The sequence below is a fragment of the Pogona vitticeps genome, chromosome 6 (genome assembly GCF_051106095.1).
Source record: "Pogona vitticeps strain Pit_001003342236 chromosome 6, PviZW2.1, whole genome shotgun sequence".
NCBI classification, from domain to species: Eukaryota; Metazoa; Chordata; class Lepidosauria; order Squamata; family Agamidae; genus Pogona; species Pogona vitticeps.
Window position 1 is genome coordinate 99,428,034 of NC_135788.1, and position 25,325 is coordinate 99,453,358.

The 25,325-nt window shown below is 44.2% G+C and overlaps 1 protein-coding gene across 1 annotated transcript; it reads right to left on the reverse strand.

Annotated features, from left to right (window-relative positions):
* Positions 1-1,123: 1,123 nt before the first annotated feature.
* LOC110079156 (all-trans-retinol 13,14-reductase) lies at positions 1,124-21,401 on the reverse strand. Its single transcript, XM_020793998.3, has 11 exons — positions 20,718-21,401; positions 14,869-15,051; positions 12,825-13,054; positions 11,509-11,704; positions 8,792-8,989; positions 8,230-8,352; positions 6,224-6,362; positions 4,859-4,968; positions 2,315-2,481; positions 2,060-2,219; positions 1,124-1,844 (listed from the first exon to the last, which is right to left on the reverse strand). The coding sequence occupies exons 1-11, from the start codon at positions 20,881-20,883 to the stop codon at positions 1,699-1,701; spliced, it is 1,818 nt and encodes a 605-aa protein (XP_020649657.3). The 5' UTR covers positions 20,884-21,401; the 3' UTR covers positions 1,124-1,698.
* Positions 21,402-25,325: the final 3,924 nt, after the last annotated feature.

Here is a 25,325-nt window from a genome sequence, read left to right on the forward strand (position 1 = left end):
CTTCTCTTACTGGAGGTTAGATAGAATCATGGCCATCTTGACTTTGGCTGCGGCAGTTCCAGACAGTGGACCCGGTCTCACACGCTCTTCAGGCCAGTACGCCCTTCTCCTTCCTGCACAACCCTTTTCATTTAGTTTACCTTGAATGAGGAGTTGCAACGATCTGTTGTTTTTTTCTTTTTCTTTTTATTATATTAAATTTTCTAGCTTTCCTCATTTCATGTGTTTTATGATTTCTTGGTCTTTGCTTATTTTGGCCACCCTCTCAGCCCATGAAATTCTTTGTGTCCTATAGTAAATCCACGCTTCAGGTACTTCTATCCTTTTTATCACTGCCTGAGTTAAAGCCCATGATGAGTGTCTGCTGAGATGGTGAACCATTTTAATAGGAATGCGTTTGATGGGCAAACAAAGCATGATAACCCAGACTTCTGCACATGGACTCTGTTCACAAACACATTGTCCATAAGGCATACTAAAATTATTTGAAATGGACCCTCTGATGCCTGCCTTAAAGGACCACTAGCTCCAAAACTGGGAGTCGGGAAAGCTTAAGGCTGTGTTGCATCTGAAGCTTTTTCCTGTGCCTGCCCACCTACCCTTGCACTGGCTGCCTTATTAGAAAAAAAAATAAATAAATCCAAGATTGATATGGATAGTCTGACATGACAGTGGAAATTTACCAGCCCGCAGAGAGAGAAAGGGGGAAACTCATGGACTCCTCCTTTGGAAAGTGAAACTGACCAGAGATATTTACAATATTGGGAGCTTCTTCACTTTGCAAAGGAGAAAGGAGTGTTTTCTCCTGGCTCCTAAATGTCCACTGTCATGTTAGACTATCAAAATCTTTCTTGGGGGAAAAAAATAAAAATAAGGCAACCAGGACATGTCTGTGGGAAGCAGCCAAGCAGCCAGTGTGAGGCAACAGATACAATTTATTCTGACAAAGGCATTCATGTATACCAAACCAATGAAAAATAAATCAATTTTACATGTGGCTTAAAATAAACCACCCCTTGCCAGCCCAGTAAAATACCTTGCTTCTGATTTTAAAAACAAATAAACATGATCCCTGGGCAAATAAATAAATAAATAAAACCCATGTTTTCATTTGCATCATGTTGCCAGGATTTTTAAATTGATTTTATTTAAGATTCAACAGTGATTCTTATTGCCAGAGTAACTGAACCCTCAGCCAGTTTCTTTTCATGTGCTATTCAGGGCTAGTGTTCTTTTATGGTCAAGAGTGGAGCACAACACATCCCGATTTAAAAACAAGGGTAAAGTAAGGGCATGGATACTTGTTGCAAAACTTGCTTTTAAATCCCTTGAGTACGTGCAATGTGGGTCTTTCTTTGCAAAATATATCTTACTGGTGAGTTATCTGAACCCTCTGTAGGGAAGAGAAATGGCTTGAATTAGGGCATCCAGTTGGCTGTGTCTTTCATGTCCTTCCAATTTTTTTTCCAGTTATGTCTATCTACCTATGAAGCTCAAGAGTCCCCAAAGACCTATTAGGGTAAACAATACTATTTTTAGATAAGAAAGCTAGCTTGGGGACTACCCGAAGGCACCCTATTTTCCACAGTGGTCAAGAGGATGCTGGACACTTTTATTGTGATCCTACAAGGCTCTTCTTAAGTTCCTATATCCAATGCACAGCCTATTTTCTGAGAGAATTGGGTACAGATGAGAGGACTAGATCTCCTTCTTGCGATTTTCCCTCTTCAGTTTCTTCTTCAGTGATGCCAGGTCCAGGTATAAAATGCGTCCCAACACAGCTGAGGCACAAATCAAGCCACCATGTACAGCTCCTACTACACCACAACTGAAGATGTCTTGACCTACATTGTGAGGGTAAAAAGGAACAACTCAAGGGAATGCCCCAGACACAGAGATTAGTCCTTAGCATCATCCATCAACCTTGATTCAGCTTACACTGAGAAAAGAACTAAAGTGAGGCAGGAGCAAGAATACTGGCTCCTCTTTACCAGGTTTCCTCTTTCTATTCGAACCATACAGGGAAGGTATAAGAATGGAAAGGGAAGTAGCCACTCACCTGTTAAGTAAAGATTCTGAATGGGAGTCTTTGCTCTGATGGTGGCCACAGCCTGTGGATCAAAGCGGCCTAAGTCGTGGTCAGCGCCACACGTGTCGCCCAGAGGGGTAGCGAGATAATACTGGTTGCTGAGAGGGGAAGCAGCTTCCATATATTCCACCTGGAAGAGAGGATCAAAATATGAAAGGAGATAACAGACAGATTTTTAGAAAGGGGATTTGTACACAGCTAAACATGCACCCATGGAGGCCTTACCTTGTCACGGAGTTGAGGGAACTTTGCCAGAGCCACATCTAGGAGCTGCTGGGCAATCTCCATCTTGAAGGCGTCATAGTCAGCCCCTCTGTTCCTCACACGGCCTCCGGACCATTCCTCAAACCAATCATACTGAGCCATGGTGAAAATGGTCATACAGGACCGACCTACAAGTAACAGGAAGACTTGCAAGTAGTATTTAATGTCAGTTTTGCATGGGTTTCCCTGCAATCTCATGTGAAACTGACTATACAGTCGGACCATGGTATCTGTGAGGGATCAGTTCCAACCACTCCCAAAAAATACAGAATAACAAATGCTACACATTGCATTCTGGCTCCCTCTAGTGGTAAATACACTTTGGAAATAAAAGGTAAAGGTTCCCCTTGACAATTTTTGTCCAGTCGTGTCCGACTCTAGGGGGCGGCGTTCATCCCGCTCTTCAAGCCATAGAGCCAGCGTTTTGTCCGAAGACAATCTTTCCGTGGTCACATGGCCAGTGTGATTTAGACACGGAACGCTGTTTACCTTCCCACTGAGATGGTACCTATTTATCTACTCACATTTGCATGCTTTCGAACCGCTAGGTTGGCGGGAGCTGGGACAAGCAATGGGCGCTCACTCCGTCGCGTGGATTCGATCTTACGACTGCTTGGTCTTCTGACCCTGCAGCACAGGCTTCTGCGGTTTAGCCCACAGCGCCACACTTTGGAAATACGTATATATAAATATGTATTTCTGGGGTTTTTTATTTAGTATTTCCAGGCAGTGATTAAGTGAATCAGTGGATATTGATACCACAGAGATAGGATCCTGCTGTACATTTAGACACAGAAGAAGGCAGGCACAAACCATTTCGGAATCTTGGCTCCCTCCCTGCTATCCTTCAGCAAGCAAGCAAAATCCTTCCCTTTTAGGCAGGCTTTTACAACTGAACTGGACAATGGGAAAAGATCCGGTCATATGGAACTATATACATGTTACTGCTTTACTGTGTTTTTAAAAGGATTTCAACTTGTTTTTTAAATCAGTGGATTTTAAAAATATGTTTAATTTTTTATTATATAAAGAATTATCTTTTTAATTGTAGTTTTTGAAATCATTTTTTAAAGGCCAGGAGAAAGGTCAGAAATATAAATACAAATATAAGTATAAAATGTAATATTTTCATTAAACTGATACACAGCGTGGTGCAGTGGATAGAGTGACAGACTGGGACTCAAGAGGCCTGAGTTTGAATCCTCACTCAGCTATGGAAACTCACTGGGGGCGTGGAACTGGTGAAACCACTATTTAAATATCTCACTTACCTTGAAAGCCCTTTTAGGGTCACCATATGTTGATTCTGACATGACAGCATATAGCAATAAGAAACAATAAAACACACGTTTATGCATTTTAACGAAACGTGCATTTTATATGGTGTTTGGGCAAAGAACTATATTGTAAAGTTTGTAGAATTGCAAAACTTATACTGTTGTGCTGATCTACGGATTAGTCTGGAATCTGTGAAATGGAATTATATACTTTAAAATGTAAACTTGAGCAACCCTGGTTAAAACACAACCACAAAATAGCTTATAAACATGTTGACTGAAATGTGCACATTGCATTTAGAATCTGAACTCCTTGGCAAAAGATATTTGTTTATACTTTGCACAAGCTTTTCTCACCTCTCTGTCTTGCAAATTATCTTCCTTTGGTTTATGGGTGGTCATCAGAAGGTAAATACACTCTTGATTTGCAAGTCTCATTTTTTTGAGCCTTCAATTTCAAGGAGATCCCGTTGCAGAAAATAATATGCTAGTTTCCAATCACAAGCTGAGTGGTATTCCCAAATTTAACTCTTATTGTGAGTTAATGGACATTTTGGCTCAGTTTAACTTGACTTATGACTTAATAGATCTTTCTGACTTAGTTTAAGTACAGTGGTACCTCGACTTAAGAACTTAATCCATACTGGGACTGCATTCTTAAGTCGAAACGTTCTTAAGTCAAAGCACCATTTCTCATAGGAATACATTGAAAACCATTAATCCGTATCTGCTGTTTTTCATTCTTAAATCAAAGCGCTGTTCCTAAATCGAAGCATTAGTTTCCATAGGAACTAATGCAAAGCTGGTTAATCTGCATCTATCACTAGGGGGTGATTTTTTTTCTTTTTTTCTTCTTTTGACCTAAGGTGAACTTAGGTCAAAAAAAAGGCAGGAAAGTTTTTTTTTCTTCCTTTTTTTGATTAAGTCAAGGCTCCATTCTCAAGCCAAAACAACTTTTTGCAAACGGAGCCATTCATAACTCGAATCGTTCTTATGTAGGGACATTCTCAAGTCAAGTTACCGCTGTAAAAGAAAGGAAGCGAGAGAGTAAGGCCCTGTTTGCATTTTTAGTGTGTTTAGTCCTCTAAAGACCACAAGTTAGGTTATGAAACTGGTTCCCAGTAAAACACCACATAAGATGGTAAGAGACACATGGACAAACATGCATTAGTATAAAGCCTCCTCTTTCTGAAGTATTTCCTTCCAACAAGTAAATAAAATGTGATACCAGGATGCCTCTCTTGGTATGTAGGATCCTTGGCCGATGGGAAAGTGATGAACATCATATCAAGGTTGGCGACCACTTCTTCTCTGGGTAAGGTAGCATATTTGGCCATCCTGCAAAAGAAGAAAAGGGAAATTGGAGGTCTCTCTACAGGAAGCAACAGCAGAGGTAGAACAGTCTAATCTGAGAATATGGAGGAGTCATCTTATGCCAAAGCCTCGCAAGCTGAAGAATCTTATAACGTCAAGAATTTTGGACTGATTTTTGTTTGTTTGTTTACTTTTCCCCTATCACCTCCTTGATACAAATTACTGAAGGAAAATAGGTTTTCCAGCTTGGTTTGGAGCAAGGCCCAGAACTACACATTGCAACAGGTAGAATGGGGTGGTGGCTAATGCAATAGAACAGTGGTCCCCAACCTTGGGCCTCCAGATGTGTTTGGACTACAACTCCCTGAAGCCTTCACCACCACATCTGCAGGCCAGGATTTCTGGGAGTTGAAGTCCAAGAACATCTGGAGGCCCAAGGTTGAGGACCATTGCCATAGAACACCAGGAGTGGCAATTTGCATCTTTCCCCCCTCCAGAAAGGTCTCCTTCACCCCCACTGTCTCATCTCCCTCCTTTCTCTATTGCCTCATCTCACTGTTAGAGTTTTTACAATCTTGCATGCTGGCTCTAGTAGAGGTGGCTGGGAAGGACTTTTCCAGGCTGGGGTGAATCTCAATCTATCCAACATGAACCAATCATTCCTTCCTGTCTCAAAGAGAGTCCTGCCTCTCTGCGGAGTGTTCCTTTCCCTCTCTTTAGTCTCCTGGAAGGCAGTTTGTTGTTATTTTGCTGTGATCTGTTTGTAACTGTAAGTAATGAAACATTTTTGTGCTTTCTCTTACAAATGTCTCAGAACCAGTTCCTGAGATCTAAGGGCCAGTTAATGAGAGAGAGGTGTACTATCTGGGGAATTTGAACCTATTCTCTTCTGTGAGTCTCTGTACTTCTACTGTGTAGCAAAAGGAATTGTACCAGAAATTTAAAACTCAACAACACTCCCCACATTTCTCAGTTTGTGCTCCCTATCCCAGCACTACCCCTGTTCTTCCTTTCTACATACTTTTCCTCATGTCACCTGGCCATTTTCTTACCCACTGTAAAGCAGCACAGGCTGAACAAAATGGCCAGTGCTGCTTTATATATATTGCAAACAGGCAGGTGAGACAAAGGAACAAGGAGGAAGGGAGGCAAGATGAGGTGGGAGAAGGCAGTGGGAGAAGGAGGAGGCAGGACAAGAGCAGTGGAGGGTAGGTAGCAGTAATGAGCTGGCTGTTTTCCTCGTATGTCATGTGACAGCAGAGCTGATGTGCCCACTTACATACTGTCCAGATCATTATGTTTGTAGATCCAGTAGCTGCTTGACTTGAGGCCAAGTTCTTCTTTGGTCCCTCTAAGGCCCACAAAGACTAGCAAGCAACCCATGCTGTGCTGGACCAGGTTAAGGAGGGACTGGATCTCTGGATGGATTACAAAAGTACATTGCTGAAAAGGACTGAAAACTCACAGAATCACAATTTCACATGTGCACACACGCACAGGGACACACATACACAATATGGACGCCATGGTTTTTTGCCACATACAGGACATGGTCCTGACTAAAGCTGCCATGCTGCCACTGGAGGGAATCTTCCTCCAACGATAAATCAGTACCTCCTGGACCAGAGGGGATGGGAAAACATGCCAGTCTGGTTGACTCTGACCCTCGGGGGGGGGGGAGTTTGAGAGGGCCTCAACAGAAGAGTTTGGAGCTATGCTACGGCCACTCTGAGGCCGAAGAAAGGGACAGGGTTTAAAAATACGGGCAAGGCTGTGGCCTCATGAAGGAATGCTCTCCTATGGGGAAAGACAAGTCCAGGACTTGCTGAAAACTAGGGCTTCCTCATGAAGAGGACATGGGCCCACATGTTTGCAGCACTTGTGGCCACGGTGGGCTGTGGCACACTTCTATGTGTATGTTCTTCACAAGGAAGGCTACCAGAAACAATGCCTAAATAAAGGATTTGTCAACCTCCCTGCTTGAACCTGGATGGGTTTGTGACTCTGATTTCAACTTGTCCTCATCTGAAATATCTGTTATGTGGCTTAAGCTTTAAATCAGTTGTTCCCACATGTGCGAAGGATGGTGGGCGCTCGCACGGGCACTTGCACGCATGTGTGAAAGGTGGGGTGCTTGTGCGGGTATGCACACACTCATGTGCAGGCACGAAGGGGCTGTGTGGGTGGGAATGCATGTGGGGAGGTGGAAGATCTATCTCCGCAGCCCAGTCCAGCCCAGGGCATGGACCGGGACTAGGCCGCAGATTGGGGGTTGGGGACTCCTGTTTTAAATGGCCTGGACTTTGCTTACATGGCCTACTGGAACCAGCCAGCACCATTTATTTCTACCAGCTTTTATAGAGCATGCCCGCATGGCAGACATTTCATTTCCCTGCTCCAAATAGTAGCACAAAGGTACGGGCCTATACCAAGGAACTGCATGTTCACTTTTCACTCTCCTCCACTAATTCTCTCATGCCTTTCTGCATTGCCCTAGTTGCTTCCATCAGAAAAGAGCAGGTAGCAATAACCTCAAAATCATATATGAATGTGGCAGTTCCAAGGGCCACTAGGTGGCATTGGACTTAGCTTTTTCTGGCTAAGAGTTGGTAGTCTTCACTTGCTTTTGTTCCAGCTAGAAGGAGACTGAATCTAAGTTCACCTCTAGACAAGTGCAGTGCCTAAGCAAGCTGGTCATGTTCTGAAGTTCTGGAGGGCATTGACAGGTCCTAGCCCCATCTTGAAGCCTCTGAAATTCTCTGCATGCCAAATTACATTCCCAGAAGTCTAAAGAGGGCACAGTTTGACATTAAAATTCAATTCCTCTGACCTCATTTGTAGGTTGGAAAAGACCTTTTTTTAGAAACTGATATGTATGTGCGTATCCATTTTCTCTCCCTAAAAAAATGCATATGCACATGCATACCAGTGCTACATTTAAAGGGCAAAACGTAATCCCAATACATCAATGGAGATGAGGGATTTGCAATTAGGGTAGGTGAAAATACTTTTTGGAATTATGGGGATGGGGATTTTCAGAGGGGACCAGAAGCCACATTGCTATCTCTGGGGTGCCACATGCAGTTTGCAGGCCTCACTTTTCCCACACCTGGCATGAGCCTTCCAGGAACCCTGACATGCTTACCCACATCAAACCCAAGTGCCAAATCAAAGTTTGGGACAGATTCAGGATGGAATTACAATAGATGCCTTCAATGACAGTCATGGCCCATTTGACCTAAAGGAGCTTGGGCTTCACCAAGAAGAAACTGTGTTTTCCCTTACCTGGTTTGCTTGTGATGTGAGGAGGCACCATCTTCTCCAAGGTATTGAATATGCCAGCATCTGAGATCACTACAGGAGCGTAAATTTTGACCTCACTGTTGTGCCCTTTCTGCACACTTACCCCTGGAACAAATTACCATTCAGTAAAGACGGCATGATTTGGAATGTTTCTCTACAGCTTCCCATGAAACTAGAAACCAAGGGTCTGCTGATTAAGGGCAGGATGTGTCAACCAGGCCACTGCTAGAAAGGGCCTAGGAAACAACAGAGTTTCCACCCATCATCTCCATTTGGCTTTCAGACCAGTCTTCCATTTGGTCAGAAGTACCATCTATAGTCACAGCATGGTAACCCCAGTCCTGAATATTATGGCAGACAGCTTTGCTAAGATTTCTCCTCTTCTGTTTTCCTTGTCTTCTGCTACAAGTTACCACTCCTTAATAATAGTAGTGACCACAGGCAACTCTATTAAGTCCAGTTATTTTTCTACTTGTAGGGGAATCGGCCAGTGTTAAGAAGAAGCAAGGAAAGGAGTTATTTCTGCAATATTTCTGAGACTCACCTATAGCAGCACCACTCTCTGAAACCAAGATCTGAGAAACACGGGCTCTTGTTAACAGGGCACCTCCGGATCGCTCAATGATGGGAATCATGTGAAAAGGGATCTCGCTAGCACCCCCTCTTGGGTACCATGCACCACGCTTATAGTGATGGATCATCAGAGCATTCACGAGGAAGCTTGAGTCCTTTGGAGTAACCCCTGGGAACATATGTATGGAAGATAATAAGGGACTGAAAGAGAAAAAAAGATGACTGCAGGAGGTAGCCCAAAAAGTGACTTCTCCAAGATCAAACATTCATGGCAAACCCCAGGGGCTACGGATCTTCTTGGTCAGGCATCCCAGCTTAACCACTTTTCAGACAACCTTTGCCATAGTTTTCAGGATGTTCTTGTTTTTATTGTTATTTTCCTGGTAAACTTTTCCAAGAATGATAGTAAAAGTTACGTAGCTTGGCAATAGCAGTGAGACAGAAGCAAAACATTGTGTAAGAATAGGAGATGAGGGACTTGCAACTGGAAAAAAATCCATCTTGCAATGGAAAAAAAATCTGTCAAGTCCTTTTTGCCAGATTTCTTCCTTTCCCCATCTCCAAGTTTGTTCCATTTCCATTCTGTGCAGAAATACGTGTGCATGCACATGCACAGTGAAGTAGAAAAACCTACAAGTATGTGTGTCCCCCCCCCATGGCTACATGGTTTAATTCACTGGTTCTTAACCTTGGGTTACTCAGGAGTTTTGGACTGCAACTCCCAGAAGCCTTCACCACCAGCTGTCCTGACTGGGGTTTCTGGGAGTTGCAGTTCAAAAGCATCCGAGTAACAAAGGTTAAGAACCACTGGGTTAAATGACCAAAGCATCTGTTGTGCATATTTTAGAAAGACATACTGTGGTTTTTTGCACATTTTTAAGTGTGCACATGTGAATCAAATGCATGTTTCCACTTTCAGTGAACGCACAGCAAGTGCACAGGTAGAGAGTGTAAATGTATAGGTTTCTGGCTACAAACGCCATCCAGTTCTGCATCCAGACTGAAAGATCCTGCTAGAGCCATTTTTTAAAACCAGGGAATGTCTGCAAATTTCTTACACATCCCCAATGCAATGATCCTCAAAAAGAGAGATGAAACAATTTCACTAGTGTCAGAAAACATTCCTACTGGAAACCAATGAGATCAAGCAATTCTGAAGCCCTTGCTTTCTTTCAGAATGAAATCCAAACTCTAATTGAACTCTGTGGTTCAGCAGATTCCTGTTATTATAAGCAGGGTGGACTCATCATCATCCCACTTTCTTCCCTTGTTTGTTGATACCAATAATAATAGTAATAATTACTTTCCTTCAAATTGATTCTAAATAATGGAAATAATTTTCAGGGTTTGCAAGGTACTGAGTACATTCCAGAAGTGGCTTACCATCCCCTCCTTCTGGAGGTTACTCTATGATTGCACAGCTTGCCCAAAGCCACATAGGTTGGCACAATGGGGAAATGAACTCCAAAACGTGCATAACTTGCTGACCTATCCAGCCAGACATTGATATCTATAGCAATGCCAATTCTACATGAGTGAATCATCAAAACAGAACCACCCATGCATGAATGAAGCTTAAGAGAACCCTGGGGTCTTGCAAGAAATGCAAGACCCCAGGGAAGGGAAATCCCTAAAACAGCCCAATAGACTCAGTGCTTACTCAGGGAGCCTGGCACACTGACTGTTATTCGAAGAGTATGACAGGGACGTGGTGGCACTGTGGGCTAAACTGCAGAAGCCTGTGCTGCAGGGTCAGAAGACCAAGCAGTTGTAAGATCAAATCTGTCCCAGCTCCCGCCAACCTAGTGGTTTGAAAGCATGTAAATGCGAGTAGATAAATAGGGACCACTTCGGTGGGAAGGTAACAGCGTTCCGTGTCTAAGTTGCACTGGCCATGTGACCACAGAAGATTGTCTTCGGACAAAAAACCGCTGGCTCAATGGCTTGGAAACAGGGATGAGCACCGCCCCCTAGAGTCGAACACGACTGGACAAAAATTGTCAAGGGGAACCTTTACCTTTACCTATGACAGGGAACCATAATGTCATTGCTGAAATGCTGAATTGTAATGCTTCACACTGCAATATTTTTGTTAAGCTCTTAGTTATCATGTTGACTTGGTCATTGCAACAAGGAATAGGCAACATGAGCGCTCATGATCTAAAAACCCATATTTGTTGAATGATTATCTACATCAGTGGTTTCCAACATTGGATCCCCAAATGATCTTGGACTACAGCTCCCAGAAATCCTAGCCAGCACAGCTAGTGGTGAAGGCTTCTGGGAGTTTTAGTCTAAGAACCTCTGGGGACTCAAGGTTGAGAACCACCGATGTACATGGTAAATAAGAATATCCAGCCCTTTAGGCGTTTTGACTCCAGCTCCAATCAGTCCACTTGTCACAACATGGCCACAAGTAATGAATTGTGGGAGTTGTAGTCCAAAACATCTGGAGGGCCAAATTTTCCCAACTCTGAGCTACGGGGATTGACAGATGCTCTCCAGAGTCAAAGTAAAGGTTGTAGGGATTGACCCTCAGCCCTTCAGCAAGGAAAGGAGGTACTCCAATAGGGTAGGGAGGTGTGGCCTCTCTGAAAGAAGGAATGGTCCAAACCCTGTAGAATGAATGGAAAAAAAGTTACTATGAAGAAAAACAACCACCAAGAAAACTCGCCACCCTTTCCTCACCATAGAACAAATAACTGAAGATAGCACGCAGGTCTTTGTTGGTGGTCAGCTGCTCTATGATTTTGCTGTGGCTGGTATTTAACAATCTGAAAACAGGAGAGATCCAGTGAACGATGCCCCATCGGATCAGGAAGGTAGACAGCCAGAAGGGAATCATCTTTAAGATGACAATCAAAGGCATGTGCCTCACTACAATCTTTGGGGAGAAGATGGGAAAATTTGATAAGTACAATTAAATATTCAACTTAGCTGAGATCTGTCTGTACTGTACCTCCTTTGCTATGTAAGACATATAAGACAGAGGTGCTCCTGGTCAGCCAGAAGGCAGATGAAGGAATAGGGATCCAACCCATCTAGATAAGGTAGCATTCTCTCACACAGGAATGCAGCTTGGGTTGGGCCACCTGGATTTGTCTTTGAGCCTGGATGCTCAGGTTTGGGCAGTAGCTGGCAGTCGCTTTGCACAGTTAAAACTAGTGTGCCAGCCGTACCCATTCCAGGAAAGGTCTGGTCTGACCATGGTGACACATGCCTTGGTTACATCTCAGCTGGACTACTGTAACACACTCAACTTGGGGCTGCCATTGGAAAGTGTTCAGAAACTCCAGTGGGTCCAAAGTGCCACAGCCAATTTTTTAACTGGGGCTGGTTACAGGGAACATACAAATCTCGTGTTACAGCAGATCCACTGGCTGCCAATCCATTTCCAAAAACAATTCAAGGTGCTGTTTTTAACATAAACAGTTGGGGTCTAAGATATTTAAAATACCATATATCCACATATCCCTTTATGAGCCTGCCTTGGTATTAAGATCATTAGGAGAGGCTTTTCTCTAGGTCCCACCACCTTCATAGGTGGGGACATGAGAGAGGGCCTTCTCTGTTACTACTCCCAGCCTTTCGAACTCCCTCCCACAAAGGGCCAGCCTAGCCCCATCTTTGCTATCCTTCTGCAAGCAGGCAAATCTTTGAAGGGATCTAGTGGCATTTCTCAGATATGTTGTGGTCAATTTTTTCTGGAAGAAATGCCAAACTGCACAATATTATTCCAGTTCCTGAGCAAAACAAAATGTTTCCTGCACGGGATTCTTCAGAGAGAGGATTACAGTGCACAAAATTTGAAATTTTCCTGAACATGCACTAAATAAAATAGAAGGGCAAGTTTGAGTGAATTTAGAGGAAGTCACTGATGTAAGAGAAAGTCTTGGTGGGGAATCCTGGCATGGCAAGACTGAGCAAATTGCTGAGAATTATAAGCTTTATAAGAACTCACTATATCCTGATTACATACAATGAGCCAGTCTTCTCTCTCTCACCTTTGACAGCCTCATGAACTCTTTGATGGCTTCCTTCTCCTCCGGGAACTGCCTCTGCAGCTCCTCCACAAAGGCCTTCTTGCCAGAGAACATTTGGTACTCTTTGTCCCCAAGAGTTATAATGTCATAAGGATCCTCTAACTGAACCCAGTCCAGCTGCCCGTCGGTGAGCTGGTCCATGATCACTCGTGTCAAGCCTGTCTTGTGCATTTGCCCAACATAGTGTACACCTGTAAAAAGTGAAAACCCAAAGTCAGAAAAGGGAGGGGAAAGTTGGCTCATTTGAGCAGATATGCCTTTCACTCCTGCTTTGGCTTATTTGTGCATTAGCAAACCTTTCAAGTGTGCTTTGTGACAGGTCTACATCTACCTGTCTGTAAGTTCAAACTCTCTCTGGTCCTGTGACCGCCATAGTGCACAAGACCAGCCATGTGTCCCCTTTTATAGAATCATTTACAACTCACAATATTGGGTCCCCGGATGTTCTTAGACCAACTTCCAGAAATCCTGGCCAGCGTAGCTAGTGGTGAAGGCTTCTGGGAGTTTTAGTCTAAGAACATTTGAAGACCTAAGGTTAGGAACCACTGCTTGATTTGAAAGCCTGCCAGAGGACAGTCTTCTTGAAGATGACCTCTACTAGGGAAAAAAGCAGAGACCTGGACGAGCCTTGATTGAGTTTAGAGGGATTCAAAAACCATCTTTGAGGGCCCAATGTGGTCCATGGCCCACACGTCTGGGCAAGGCAGAAGTCTCCAACTCCTTTGCAACAGGACCAACGTTGTTCTAACAAGGTGTCTAATTTTGAAGGCATTTTACAATTTTACATGTGCTTCAAGCCCTTCATACTATGTAATCCACATCTGCACGTTCAGGAAGTATGAAATCTGGTACTTCTAAAGGAGTGACTACCTGTGGATTTGTCCCACCGTTTGGGTCCATTCTTGGGAATGGGTTGTTTCATTCCTTTTCCTGGCAACCACACAATGTGAGTGCCAGGGCAAACCTGTCCATCCTCAGAGCATTCTTTCCTGTACCTTTCTGACTCTTGGCTAGGGCTATTATTATTATATATACACCTATCCATTTTGAAGGAAATCAACCCCGAGTGCTCACTGGAAGGACAGATCCTGAAGCTGAGGCTCCAATACTTTGGCCATTTCATGAGAAGAGAAGACTCCCTGGAAAAGACCCTGATGTTGGGAAAGTGTGAAGGCAAGAGGAGAAGGGGACATCAGAGGACGAGATGGGTGGACAGTGTCATCGAAGCTACCAGCATGAATTTGACCCAACTCCGGGAGGCAGTGGAAGACAGGAGGGCCTGGCGTGCTCTGGTCCATGGGGTCACGAAGAGTCAGACACGACTAAACAACTAAACAAAAATAATTCCTCAGTTTTGGTTTGGTTCCAACATGTGCAGTCTCCGGGATTGAACCAAAGTGAACAGGTTGCTGCTTTCAGTTTCCCAATCTCACAAGCAGCTTAGTCACTTCATGATACTGGGAAATTTAAGATGTCCTCTACTCCTCCATGATGGGGGAGAGGGAAGAAACAAATGTTTTTCCCCCTTAAGCTTGTTAGGGCAGTGCTGACGTGCTGTACCTTTTAGAAAACATGAAGACAAATTGAAAGCTTCTTCCTGGAAGGAGGAGGAGGAGGCAAGGAGGATGTGGTTTTTGTTTGTTTGTTTTGTTTTTTCCTTCTCTTTAAAGGGAGGTGGGCCAAATAGGGTCGCTTGAGGTGTGGATGCCATGTGAATGCAAGGATTGAGTCAGATGGGATATCGTATCACTGTGTGACCTTAAGCAACCCTACTTAGCCTGATCCAGGCTGCTCCCATTTAACTGTCTAGTCAAGCCTTAAGCTTCAATCTAAACATTCTATTAGTCTGTGTGGATTGGGACAGAATGTGTACCGGACTTTGCAAATACTGTGAACTATCCCCCTTCCCTAAATCTTAGTGTACATGAACACCGTGAGACAGTTGGTGGCACTGGGTCTTCCTCCTCAAATAGTTTTTCACCTTCTCAGAAACTTTCACCCTTACCAACATCAAATTCAAAGCCTTTTTCCTGAAAAGTGTGGCAGCATCCTCCGGCCTTGGTGTACTGCTCCAACACCAGAACCCGTTTCCCAGCCTTCGCCAAGACTACGGCCGCAGATAGGCCTCCGAGGCCACTCCCGATCACTATTGCATCTAGGTTGGGTGGCACCGCATTTGGCGAAAAGCCTGAGAAGGAGAGAGGAAGAGGCAAAGAAAATCATATCCCTAATTCAGTTTAGAAATGGATGGGAAATAATCATATCAGGGTGCATTCAGACTGCAAAGGCATGCAGGTGATTGCACTGGAAAGAGTTGGTTTAATGGGAGCCATTTCCTTTAAACGCTTCCATCTCCTGGGAAATCACTACAGCATAATGCCCAAAAGTAGGAGCCCTGGAGCTGGGCCAAAAAGATTCGTCTTGGGCAGGTATCAGGGTCAGTCTGGAGCACTTTTTTTGTTGTGTCATCAATGGTCGACAGATCATACCAGAGTGGTCCACAAGGAATCCAAATTGTGATCTATTTCACCATGTGTTCACACCCTTAATTGGGAGAAGAGAATGGGTTTAAAATCTGCAAATTTCTTCATTTTTAGAATGCAAAACAAAACAAAACCCTTGAGATTTAAAAAGGTATATAGTCAAAACTGAAAACAACAGATTCTTCCATCCAGGCCTCTGGATCTATCCAGGCTTTGATTACTTCATTCTTCAAAGTCCAAGACTGAATCAGAGTGCATTAAATTATGTTAGTCTTGAATTAGGGTTGCCACACTTTCCTGTGAGAGATTCGTAATCATCTATGCCTATGCAGCCAGCAGGTACAACATAATGTTCTCCATGATAGCTCTACCTGTTGAATTTTACTGGTGTATATAGAGCATAATTTCACTTCAATTCATTTTTGAAGAATTTACCAAAATCCCCCAAAGTCTTCATATTTAGGACAGAAAAAAAGATCTGAAAAATGCACTAGTGTAGCAAAGGAAAACTGACAAATTTTTCCCTCGCAGCCTGTAACTGAGTGCTTCTATGAGAGGAAATTATTTCCATCTCAAATATGCCCAGTCAAATCTAGAATGGAAAAGAGAGGGATTAAATAGAAGCCAATTATATTGACATAGCCTAGAATTCTAAGACATGCTTGAATTCTATGAATGGTTAAAATTCTAGAAAAACATGCAATATGTTTCAACCACAGCACTACTCACTTAAAGAAAATATTTCGTAGACATTTTGTCATGGCATTTATCTGTTTAAGTTTTCAATTGCCTAAAGCCTGTATAAATTGACTACAGTATAATAAAAACGCAATCTATGTAGTCATAAAATTGCAAAATAGCCATAAAACAATAATCACCGTACAACAGCCAGAATAATAACACGACACTTAAAATGGGACAAGGTAGTGCTGAAAACACTATCAAATTATAGCTGTCAAATCAGTACTATCAAGCAGTGTCTCTGAACTTAATTAATGAAAGTGATAGTTTCTATGGGAACCAATGGGTACCCTAGAGAAGTGATCAAAATATGGCCAGCTTGCCATACACATCAAAGGACATCCTTCTCTTAATAACTACAACCCTTATCTAGAAAACGGCAGCCCCGTAAATCACAGTCGTAACTTGTTTCGTGCGACCACTTATTTCATGATAACGATGTACCAGGTGGTGTACAGATCATAGATCAGTCCCAGCATCAGAGAGATTACAGTACAGGTCACCTCAGCTCACATGGATCTGAAGGAATGTTGCACAGAGGGAAAGCCTTTAAGTCAATAGTTCCTGACCTTGGCTCTCCAGATGTTCTCAAATTGAAACTCCCGAAGCCTTCACTGCTAGCTGTGCTGGCCAGGATTTCGAAGAGTTGTAAACCAAGAACATCTGGGGACCCAAGGTTGGGAACCACAGCTTTAAGGGAAGGCATGATTCAAAATAATAGAAAATCACAATGAACCTCAATCCAATGTATGTCCTGCCTCGAGTAGCCCAATGAGACCTGTGAGACACAACTAAGAAGCTGACTACACAGATTGTTTAGTCCACTGGTTCTTAACCTTGGGTTACTCAGGAGTTTTGGACTGCAACTCCCAGAAGCCTTCACCACCAACTGTGCTGGCTGGGGTTTCTGGGATTTGCAGTTCAAAAACATCCGAGTAACAAAGGTTAAGAACCACTGGTTTAGCCCACTGTTTGGAGCACTGTTGGAGTGGACTGGTGCAGTCTTAAAGATGGCAGATACCTCAGCCTGCCTCCAGACCATCCGTACCTGCACCCTTCAGGCCCCTGTTAAGGGGCTTCTACTTTTATGGTGTGGGTAGGATCACTCTGGGTTGGACCAATTCCAGCAATGAGTTCTTCAACCAATCCAAAACAATCCTTCCACTTTCAATTTCCCAAACTTGTGAAGTGACTTGATAAGCAAGCCACTTCAGGTTATTTGCAAATTAATTATATCTCCTATTTGGCAGAGGGCAGAGAAAGTGAAATAAATATTTTTGACTCTATGCAGATTAGTGCTGATGCACTACATCAGTTCTATGTATATTTTAAAGATTTTCTTTGCCTTGCCTTAAAGAGCTGGTCAAGAAACTGCTCACAGTTAAATCCACAGCAGTAGATTGTGATGTGAGCCACTTCAGGATAAGTGAGCCACTTCAAGATATTAGCAAATTAATCACTTCCCCTGCTCGTCTATATATACCCTAACTTAAACAAATTAAGGTGACATCTGCAAGCAGGTGAAAGCCTTTCTCTTCAGGCAAACTTTCTCTGAGTTACTGGCTGCTTGAGTGGGGTTTTTAAATGTATTGTTGTATCTTACTGCTTTGAATGTGTTTTGGTGTTGCTTATGTTTTTCCAGTATGGTATTTGTTTCATCCTTTTCAATTTTTGTATCCTCGCTGTTGTAAGCTTTCATGTTGTCTTTTAATCATGTAAGTGGTCTCACTTTTTTTTTTAAAGAAGACAGGTGGAGAAAAAATTTAAATAAATAAAAACAAATAAATAGACATCCTTGATCCATGCCCAAGCTGGACCTTTTTGGGTCCAAATCTAGGGCTACTACCTCTGGGGGCCAGTATTGGAGTGATTCCCCAGGAGAACGAAGGGTCCCTTTAATGCTCCCTTTCCTGTGTGATCTGACACGTGCTTACCCACCATCTGTTAATGCCCCTTAATGGTTTTAGAAGATTTGCTCTGGGTAGGACTAAAGTTGGGGTTACATTCCTACCTCAGGGCAAAACTAGCTAGTTTCAGCATTGAGAGAATGTATAATTATTCCACTTACACAAACTTTAGACTGACATCAGGGTTCATTGCAGGGAGACTGTTTTGCTTGCCTGCGCTCTTTCTCAATCCTCTGGTCATCTAGCATTAAGAGTCAAAAGGAAGGAGGGAGGGAAACACACGTGGCTGATTGATTGCTATCCTGTACTGTACTTTTGGCCTTAAGAGCAAGAACAACAGTGAAAGGACTGCTGGCTAGCTCTTTGGTTTAGGACGGTCTCTGGCTGTGGAGCCAGAAGTTGATAGATCAGTTCTCTGCTATGCCTCCTTGACAAGACCTGGACTCCGTGATCCATAGAATCCCTTCCAGTTCTGGAGTTCTAAAATGATTATGATTATAACTACAACTCTGCCGTTTGTTGTGCTTAAGAGAGCAGCCTTTTGACTTTATCTCTATGGTAGCAGCCAGAGCTCAGGAAGAATAAATTTTGACATTATTACTTCCAGAATCTGGCTTGGTGATTCTAAGAGTCGTAGCCCCAAACTCTAACTTTTTTCAAGTTCTATAAAGGGCATAGTTTTAAGGGCCAGACCAGGAAGCAATGATGTCATGGTAGGTAAAAGTTTCAAGAGAAATTTATAGCCGATGGGCAGCTCAAGAGAACCCCCAGTTTTCCTGGTCTCTAGATCTGTAGGTTCCTTTGACAAAAACAAGTCCTTATCAATAAAACTGAAAGATTAATTGTTGTTAAGTCCAGTTTTCTGAACTAAAAACTTTAGAATCTGGATATCCAAAATGAGGATATGCATCAATGAAAAGGACAGAATTGGCTATGCTAATGTATGTATAAATGTACAGTATATGTGGGAATAATCACTATGATGGTAAGCAGAAGTGCAATGTATCTCACCACAATGAGGAAGACTGTGACCACAGGTGACCTGTGTGTTTCATTGCTCATTCTATTCTAGGTTCTAAGTCTCAATTAATGGGAAACTTCAAATCCCCTTTTTACTCTATCTTCTTATGGATTTTGCTCTGTAAATTGGAATTGGATGGCATAGTCAAGCAGTAGGGGGCTTTAAAGAGGATCATTCTTGATGCAGTAAGACACATGATTACACTGCTCTTAATTCAGGAATTTGGAAACGTCCTACAAACAACTCAGGAAAATCTGTGAAATTACACCCAGCTTTTTAAAAAAAATTTAGACCTTGGTTTTCATACTCTTGAAATATTGTGCAAAGCATGGGAGAAGCCATACTTAGCAGCCCCATCATAGTTTGAGCTTGGATTTTTAAAAACTCTTAGACCTCTTTGATCTGCAGAGGAAGACTCTAGAGATCATCAAGTCCAGCCTGTCAAGGAGGCACAGTGGGGAATTGAACGTCCAAGCGCTGGCTTCACAACCAGATACCCCAACACTGAAGCTTTGCCTCTGATGTTTGCTTGCTTGCTTGCTTGCTTGCTTGCTTGCTTGCTTGCTTGCTTGCTTGCTTGCTTGCTTGCTTGCTTGCTTGCCTGCCTGCCTGCCTGCCTGCCTGCCTGCCTGCCTGCCTGCCTGCCTGCCTGCCTGCCTGCCTGCCTGCCTATCTATCTATCTATCTATCTATCTATCTATCTATCTATCTATCTATCTATCTATCTATCTATCTATCTATCTATCTATCTATCTATCTATCTATCTATTATGTTCTGCTAAGTTGGAACTGACATATAATGACCCTAATAGGGCTTTCATGGTAAATGAGAGATTTAGGGTGTAGTTTTACCAGTTCTACACCCGCAGGGAGTTTCCATGGATGAGCATGGATTCAAATCCGGATCTCCTGGGTCCCACTCCATCACTCTATCCAGTACACCACACTGGGTATCTAATTTAATGTACTCAGCTATGAAGTACCATTGGTATACACAGAGCTTTGGACTACAACTCCCAGAATCCTCTGGCTTGGGAGGTTTTGGGATCCGTAGTCCCCAAATATTAATTTTTCCAAGAGCATGGTTCTTTACAGGGGTCAGATGCCTTGAGCCTGCAATAAAATATCTGGTCACAACCAAAGATTTGCTGCAGGAAAACATCAGCGGACACAGAAATGTAAAACCAGGGGTAAATGTGATAATACATGATTGTCTCAGTTAATATTTTGTAATTTGAGATTTCCATTTGCGTTCCTTCTACCGTTTGTCTTTTTGCCTTTACAGTGGTGCCTTGCTAGACGATGATAATCCATTCCACTGAAATCGCTGTCTAGTGAAATCATTGTCTAGCGAAAAGCAAATCGTCGTCTAGCAAAAATCGGTTTGTGAAGCAGGGACCAAACATTGTCCAACAAAATTCCCCCATAGGAATCACTGTTTTGCGAATCGTGATCGCGATCGCAAAAAGTCAATGTCTAGTGAAAAAACTGTCATGCGGGGTAACTGTCTAGCGAGGCACCACTGTACTTGATAGAAACCAAGCAAGCACAGAATGCTTTTGCCTATAAGAACCAAACAAGAAAACCTTCCCCACAGGATTCTCTGTTCTAATCCAATAGCGTGACTGGCTTTTAGCATTCTGAAGAACAGCATTCCTTCCCATCAGTCTACTTCATGGTCACTTCATACAGGCTCACTTACCTTTCTGGAGCACCTTTTTGCGAGCTTCATAATCCGTGACGATAGGCTTTGGAGAGCTCACAGTTGCCTGGCTAAAAGGGTTCCTCCCAAACCCATGGATAAGAAAGAAGAAAACAAGGCTGGGGATCAGAAAGGTGAGTAACAGAAGCAGCAAGTAAAACCACATGGCTGATTGTTTGCCTGAGAAGAACAGACCCACTGGGCTTTGTCCCTGAGACCAGGTTGCGAAGCCTGAGCAAATTTATCTCATTATCATCCACGTGACCAATCAGGGCAACAAGCCAACTAAGGGGAAAGATAGGAATGTAAGTCCTTAAGCTCACAACTGATCTCTCAGAGCTAGAACTAAATTGTTTCGCTGCCTGTGGAAGACCACCAGCAAATGGCACATTTTTCCCATTCAAGGCAGATGGAAGTTGAAGCCAACCAACCTATTTTCACACCTAAGTAAAGCTCACTTGAATTTCTTACTTCATGAAGTTTGGAAAGTTACTTTTAAAAAGCAGTTAGGTGTATTAAAACTAGAGATAGGGACGAATATAAAAACAGACCAGTTTTTCTGGCGAATATAGCCGATTCGTCATTTATTCGCCGATCCATATTTGTAAAATTTTAAATCAGGACGAATATGGCTTGACGAATATTTCCTCGGTTTTATTTGTCGATCCATTCATATTTGTCTATATTCGTTATCCCTTTGGGGGGCCTTTCTGAGCTTGCTGGTGCCAATTTGAAGCTCAGGCCAATCAGGACAGAGATCCTGGATTGGCATGTCTGGCAGCCAATAGCGCTGCTGAAAGGTGCATCTACTTTTACAGACGCTTCATATAAGCTTTTCCCATCTGGCCGTTCCCCACTTCTGGGGAGGGATTTCAGGTAGCTTAGGCTACTTCTTCAGAAGGGCTTAATTTTATTTCAAATTCAAATCAATCAAACCTTTGTTTTTCCTGGAAGTAGGGTTTTGTGTGTGTGTGTGTGTGTGTGTGTGTGTGTGTGTGTGTGTGTGTGTGTGTGTGTGTGTGTGTCTGTTTGTCTGTCTGTCTGTCTTCCGGTGGGGGGGGGGACTGTTGTCGTGTGTCTGTGGAGCTGACCCGTGGAGCAGAGGTCAGCACAACTACCTCTCACTCACAGCCCACTGGTGGCATCCAGAGGACTTGAGTAATGGCAGGGCATCGGCGACAGGGCCACGGGGGGGCACTTGCCCTGCCCCCAGGCTACAGGTCCGTTCTGTTGCAGGCGTGGCACATCAAAGTTCAGTCGTTGGGACGGAACATCACCGATGAGTTCCTGTCCATGCTGCAGGAGTGGGCACTGGAGTGGGAGGTGACCCATGGCCACATGGTCACAGATGCTGGGCTGAACATGTTGGTGGCATTGAACGTGGTGGGCTTTGAGGCAGCCACATCAAGCCCGAGTGGGACACAGGCACCTGGGAGATGCAAGCACTCCTGGAGCAATGCTGCCAACTGGTGGGCCACTTCTCCTGCAGCCTGAAAGCTGCCTGCCGGCTACGTGAGAGGCAGGAGGAGTTGGGTCAGGAGACCCACGTTCTCCTGACAGACCTGCCCACCAGGTGGAACTCCACCTACACCATGATGTCCCGCTTGGTGGAGCAGAAGGCCATTTTGGAGGACATCATGTCCTCCATGCCCATTCTGCCCAGGGGGAGAGAGGTGGGCATCAGTGCCACAGATTGGCTGGCCCTCTCCCAGATGGTGGAGGTGCTCAAGCCCTTCCTGGAAATGACAGACATCTAGTGTGGTTATACGGCAAGCCTGGGGCAGGTTTATCTTGTGCCAACAACCACCACCATCCCTTTCCTTCATCAATAACAAAACAAACAACACCATTGCATGACTTCAGACTGCAGAGTTGATCATCTGGTTTTCCAAAGCTGCCCTCCTGGCTTCCCGGTGCCAAGAGGGCTGGGCTGATCCAAGCCCTTCTTGGTAGTCAAAAATAGCATACTTCACTAAATAATTATTTCTGGAGGCTTCTATTTTATATGCCATCTTCATGGCAAACGCCACCCTCTTGCTCATCGATGTTGAAGATTTCTGCCACTACACACCCAATGGGCAAAGCCTACTTTGCTGCCAATTGCCTCGGTGCCCAATGCCTATTAAGACATGCTTTCCTGCCTACTTTGAAGCCAGCTATCTGATGCGGCAACACACTCTACATTACTGCTGCCCACTACTGCAGTGCCCGAATGGCCAACACACTCTGCTTTCAGTCCCATCTGGGGACGGAAATAGGTAGGCAGGAGTTGGAACAAACTATCCAAATGAATTAGCTCAGTGCACCATCAGCCCTGCGAATTAACTGCTGCAATAGCAGCGTGGCCGGGCTCTGCCCCACCCAAAGACTGTCTGCGTGTCACCCAAACATGCCAAGAGGGCCATCTAATCCTCTTAGCTGGCACACCCAGAGCTGGTCCCGGCACCCCCGAACAAGCACAGAGGGCCGTTCAGCTCTCTTGGCAGACCCTAGACTGAGCAGTAAGAAAAATGTACAAGAACAAAGTGTTGGGTGATGCCCATAATGTGCCAAGACAGAGGGCTGTCCGCCCATGTTGGCACACCCAAAGCTGGGCTCTGCCCCATCCAAGCCTCACCCCATTACCCCATCGCATGACTTCAGATTGTAGACCTGATCTAGTTTTTCAATCCGTGCCAAGAGAGCTGGCTGGTCCAAGCCCCCCAAAACCTCTGAGGGCTCTCTTTGTTGTCAACACAGTCTACGTTGCTGCTGCCAACTTCCTCGTGTGCCCCGCATGACTAGACACAGAAAGCCAATGCCATTAGCCGTACCTTCCCAATGAGGTGGAGCAATTAATCTGATGATGTTATTGTTGCTGCTAATAAGTGTTGCTTGCTTCCTTTTGTTTTCAAAAACAAGCAACACACCTCCATGGCCACCTTTTGCTAATCCCCAACCAGGTCTGTCCCTGCCCCACTCAAAGCCTGTGCAGGCGTCCCCGTGCCAAGAGGGCAGAGCTGTCTAAGCCCCACCCCAAACCTCAAGGGCTATCTTTATCATATTTGGGCAGTCTTAGAAGCCAAGTTGCAATCCCCAGCTTTCTAGTTCTAAACAAGCATCTTTGTTTTTTTGAAAGTTGTCAGCAAGTCTAGTTAGACATTGGTGGACAGGTGAGTCTCCTAGGTCAGGCTGTGCCCCACCCAAAGCCTGTCTGGGCATCCCTCGTGCCAAAGAGGGCCTGTCTCAGCCCCACCCAAAGCATGTCCAGGCATCATCCCATCGCCCAGCTTCAGACGGTAGAGCTCGTCTGGTTTTCAACCGGTGCCAAGGGGGCCGGCCTGTCTAAGCCCCCCCAAACCTCTGAAGGCTTTATCATATTTGGGCAGTCTCTGCAGCCAAGTTGCAAGCAATCCCCAGCTTTCTAGTTCTAAACAAGCATCTTTGTCACCCCATCGCTCCTCCTCCAGATTGAGGAGCTGATCTGTTTCCGACAGCCCCGCAGATTAACCGCTATTAGTAGCACCGACCCTGTTCATCTGATAATGCTCCTGGTGCTGTTGGAAGTTGCAAGCAACCTCAGTTACCTCCTGGGGGCAAAAATCTTTTCTTTGCAGGCAAATCTGATGTAGTTGAAGAAGACCAGAGTATGGTCTGCTGCCTTTCCCCTCACTGCCCTGATGGGGCCAAAAAGCCTGCTTTCCGGCTCCCAACTACCTCAGTGCCCAATGGGGCAAGACATGGTACTTTGCTGCTGCCAACTACCTCAGTGCCCGATGCGGCCCCAAAAGCCTGTTTTCCTGCTGCCAAACTCCTTACTTCCATGTATAAGACGACCCTCAATTTTTGGTCTAAAGATTTTAGATAAAAGTATCGTCTAAAAGTATACACAGAAATAAGTTGAGTCTGAGTTGGGTTGCTAGTGTGACTTAAGCTGGGCTCGACAGCGAGTCGTGACTCATCAGTCCCCATTCCTGCAAAACAGAATAGGAACACAACAGGAAACAAACATGTTAAGCCAATTAAAATAGTGCGTAAAAGGGCTTTGCACAGAAACTCCCCTGCACCACCATACATACCCTTATTCTTGGAAAGCGATCATCATGATGTGGAAACAGGAGAACATTCCCCCATATCAGGTCCAGCGCAAAGTTGGAGGGAGTGTGTGGCAAAGTGCCCTCTGGAGGACGCAGTCCTTCTGTCAATGACCTCACTCCTGGAATTCTCTCACAATGGCACCAACACTCAAATGAGGGCTGAAAGTTGTGAAATGAATTTTCCAGAGTGCCTGATGTAGGCTCACATCAGAGCAGTGGGGGACATGAAAATATTGGCTTAGGCATCCAATGTGGGGAGCCTGAATTAGTACTGGTGGCACCAGAGCTCTGAAACTGTCCTATAACACCAAAGGATTACCCCAAGTAAGATTTTTGGAACCGCTAGCTTTTCACCCAAATGCTCATGCCTGAAAACTGAGTGGCAACTTTGGTAGGCAGACTTAAGTGTGAGAAAGCCCAGGTGTGTAGTGGTAAAGAGAGAGATATGAGGCCATGCTGTCATCTTAAAATGTATAAAACAAAACAATCCCTATTTCTCATTTCAAATGAGAAAAGAACAAGAAACACAGTA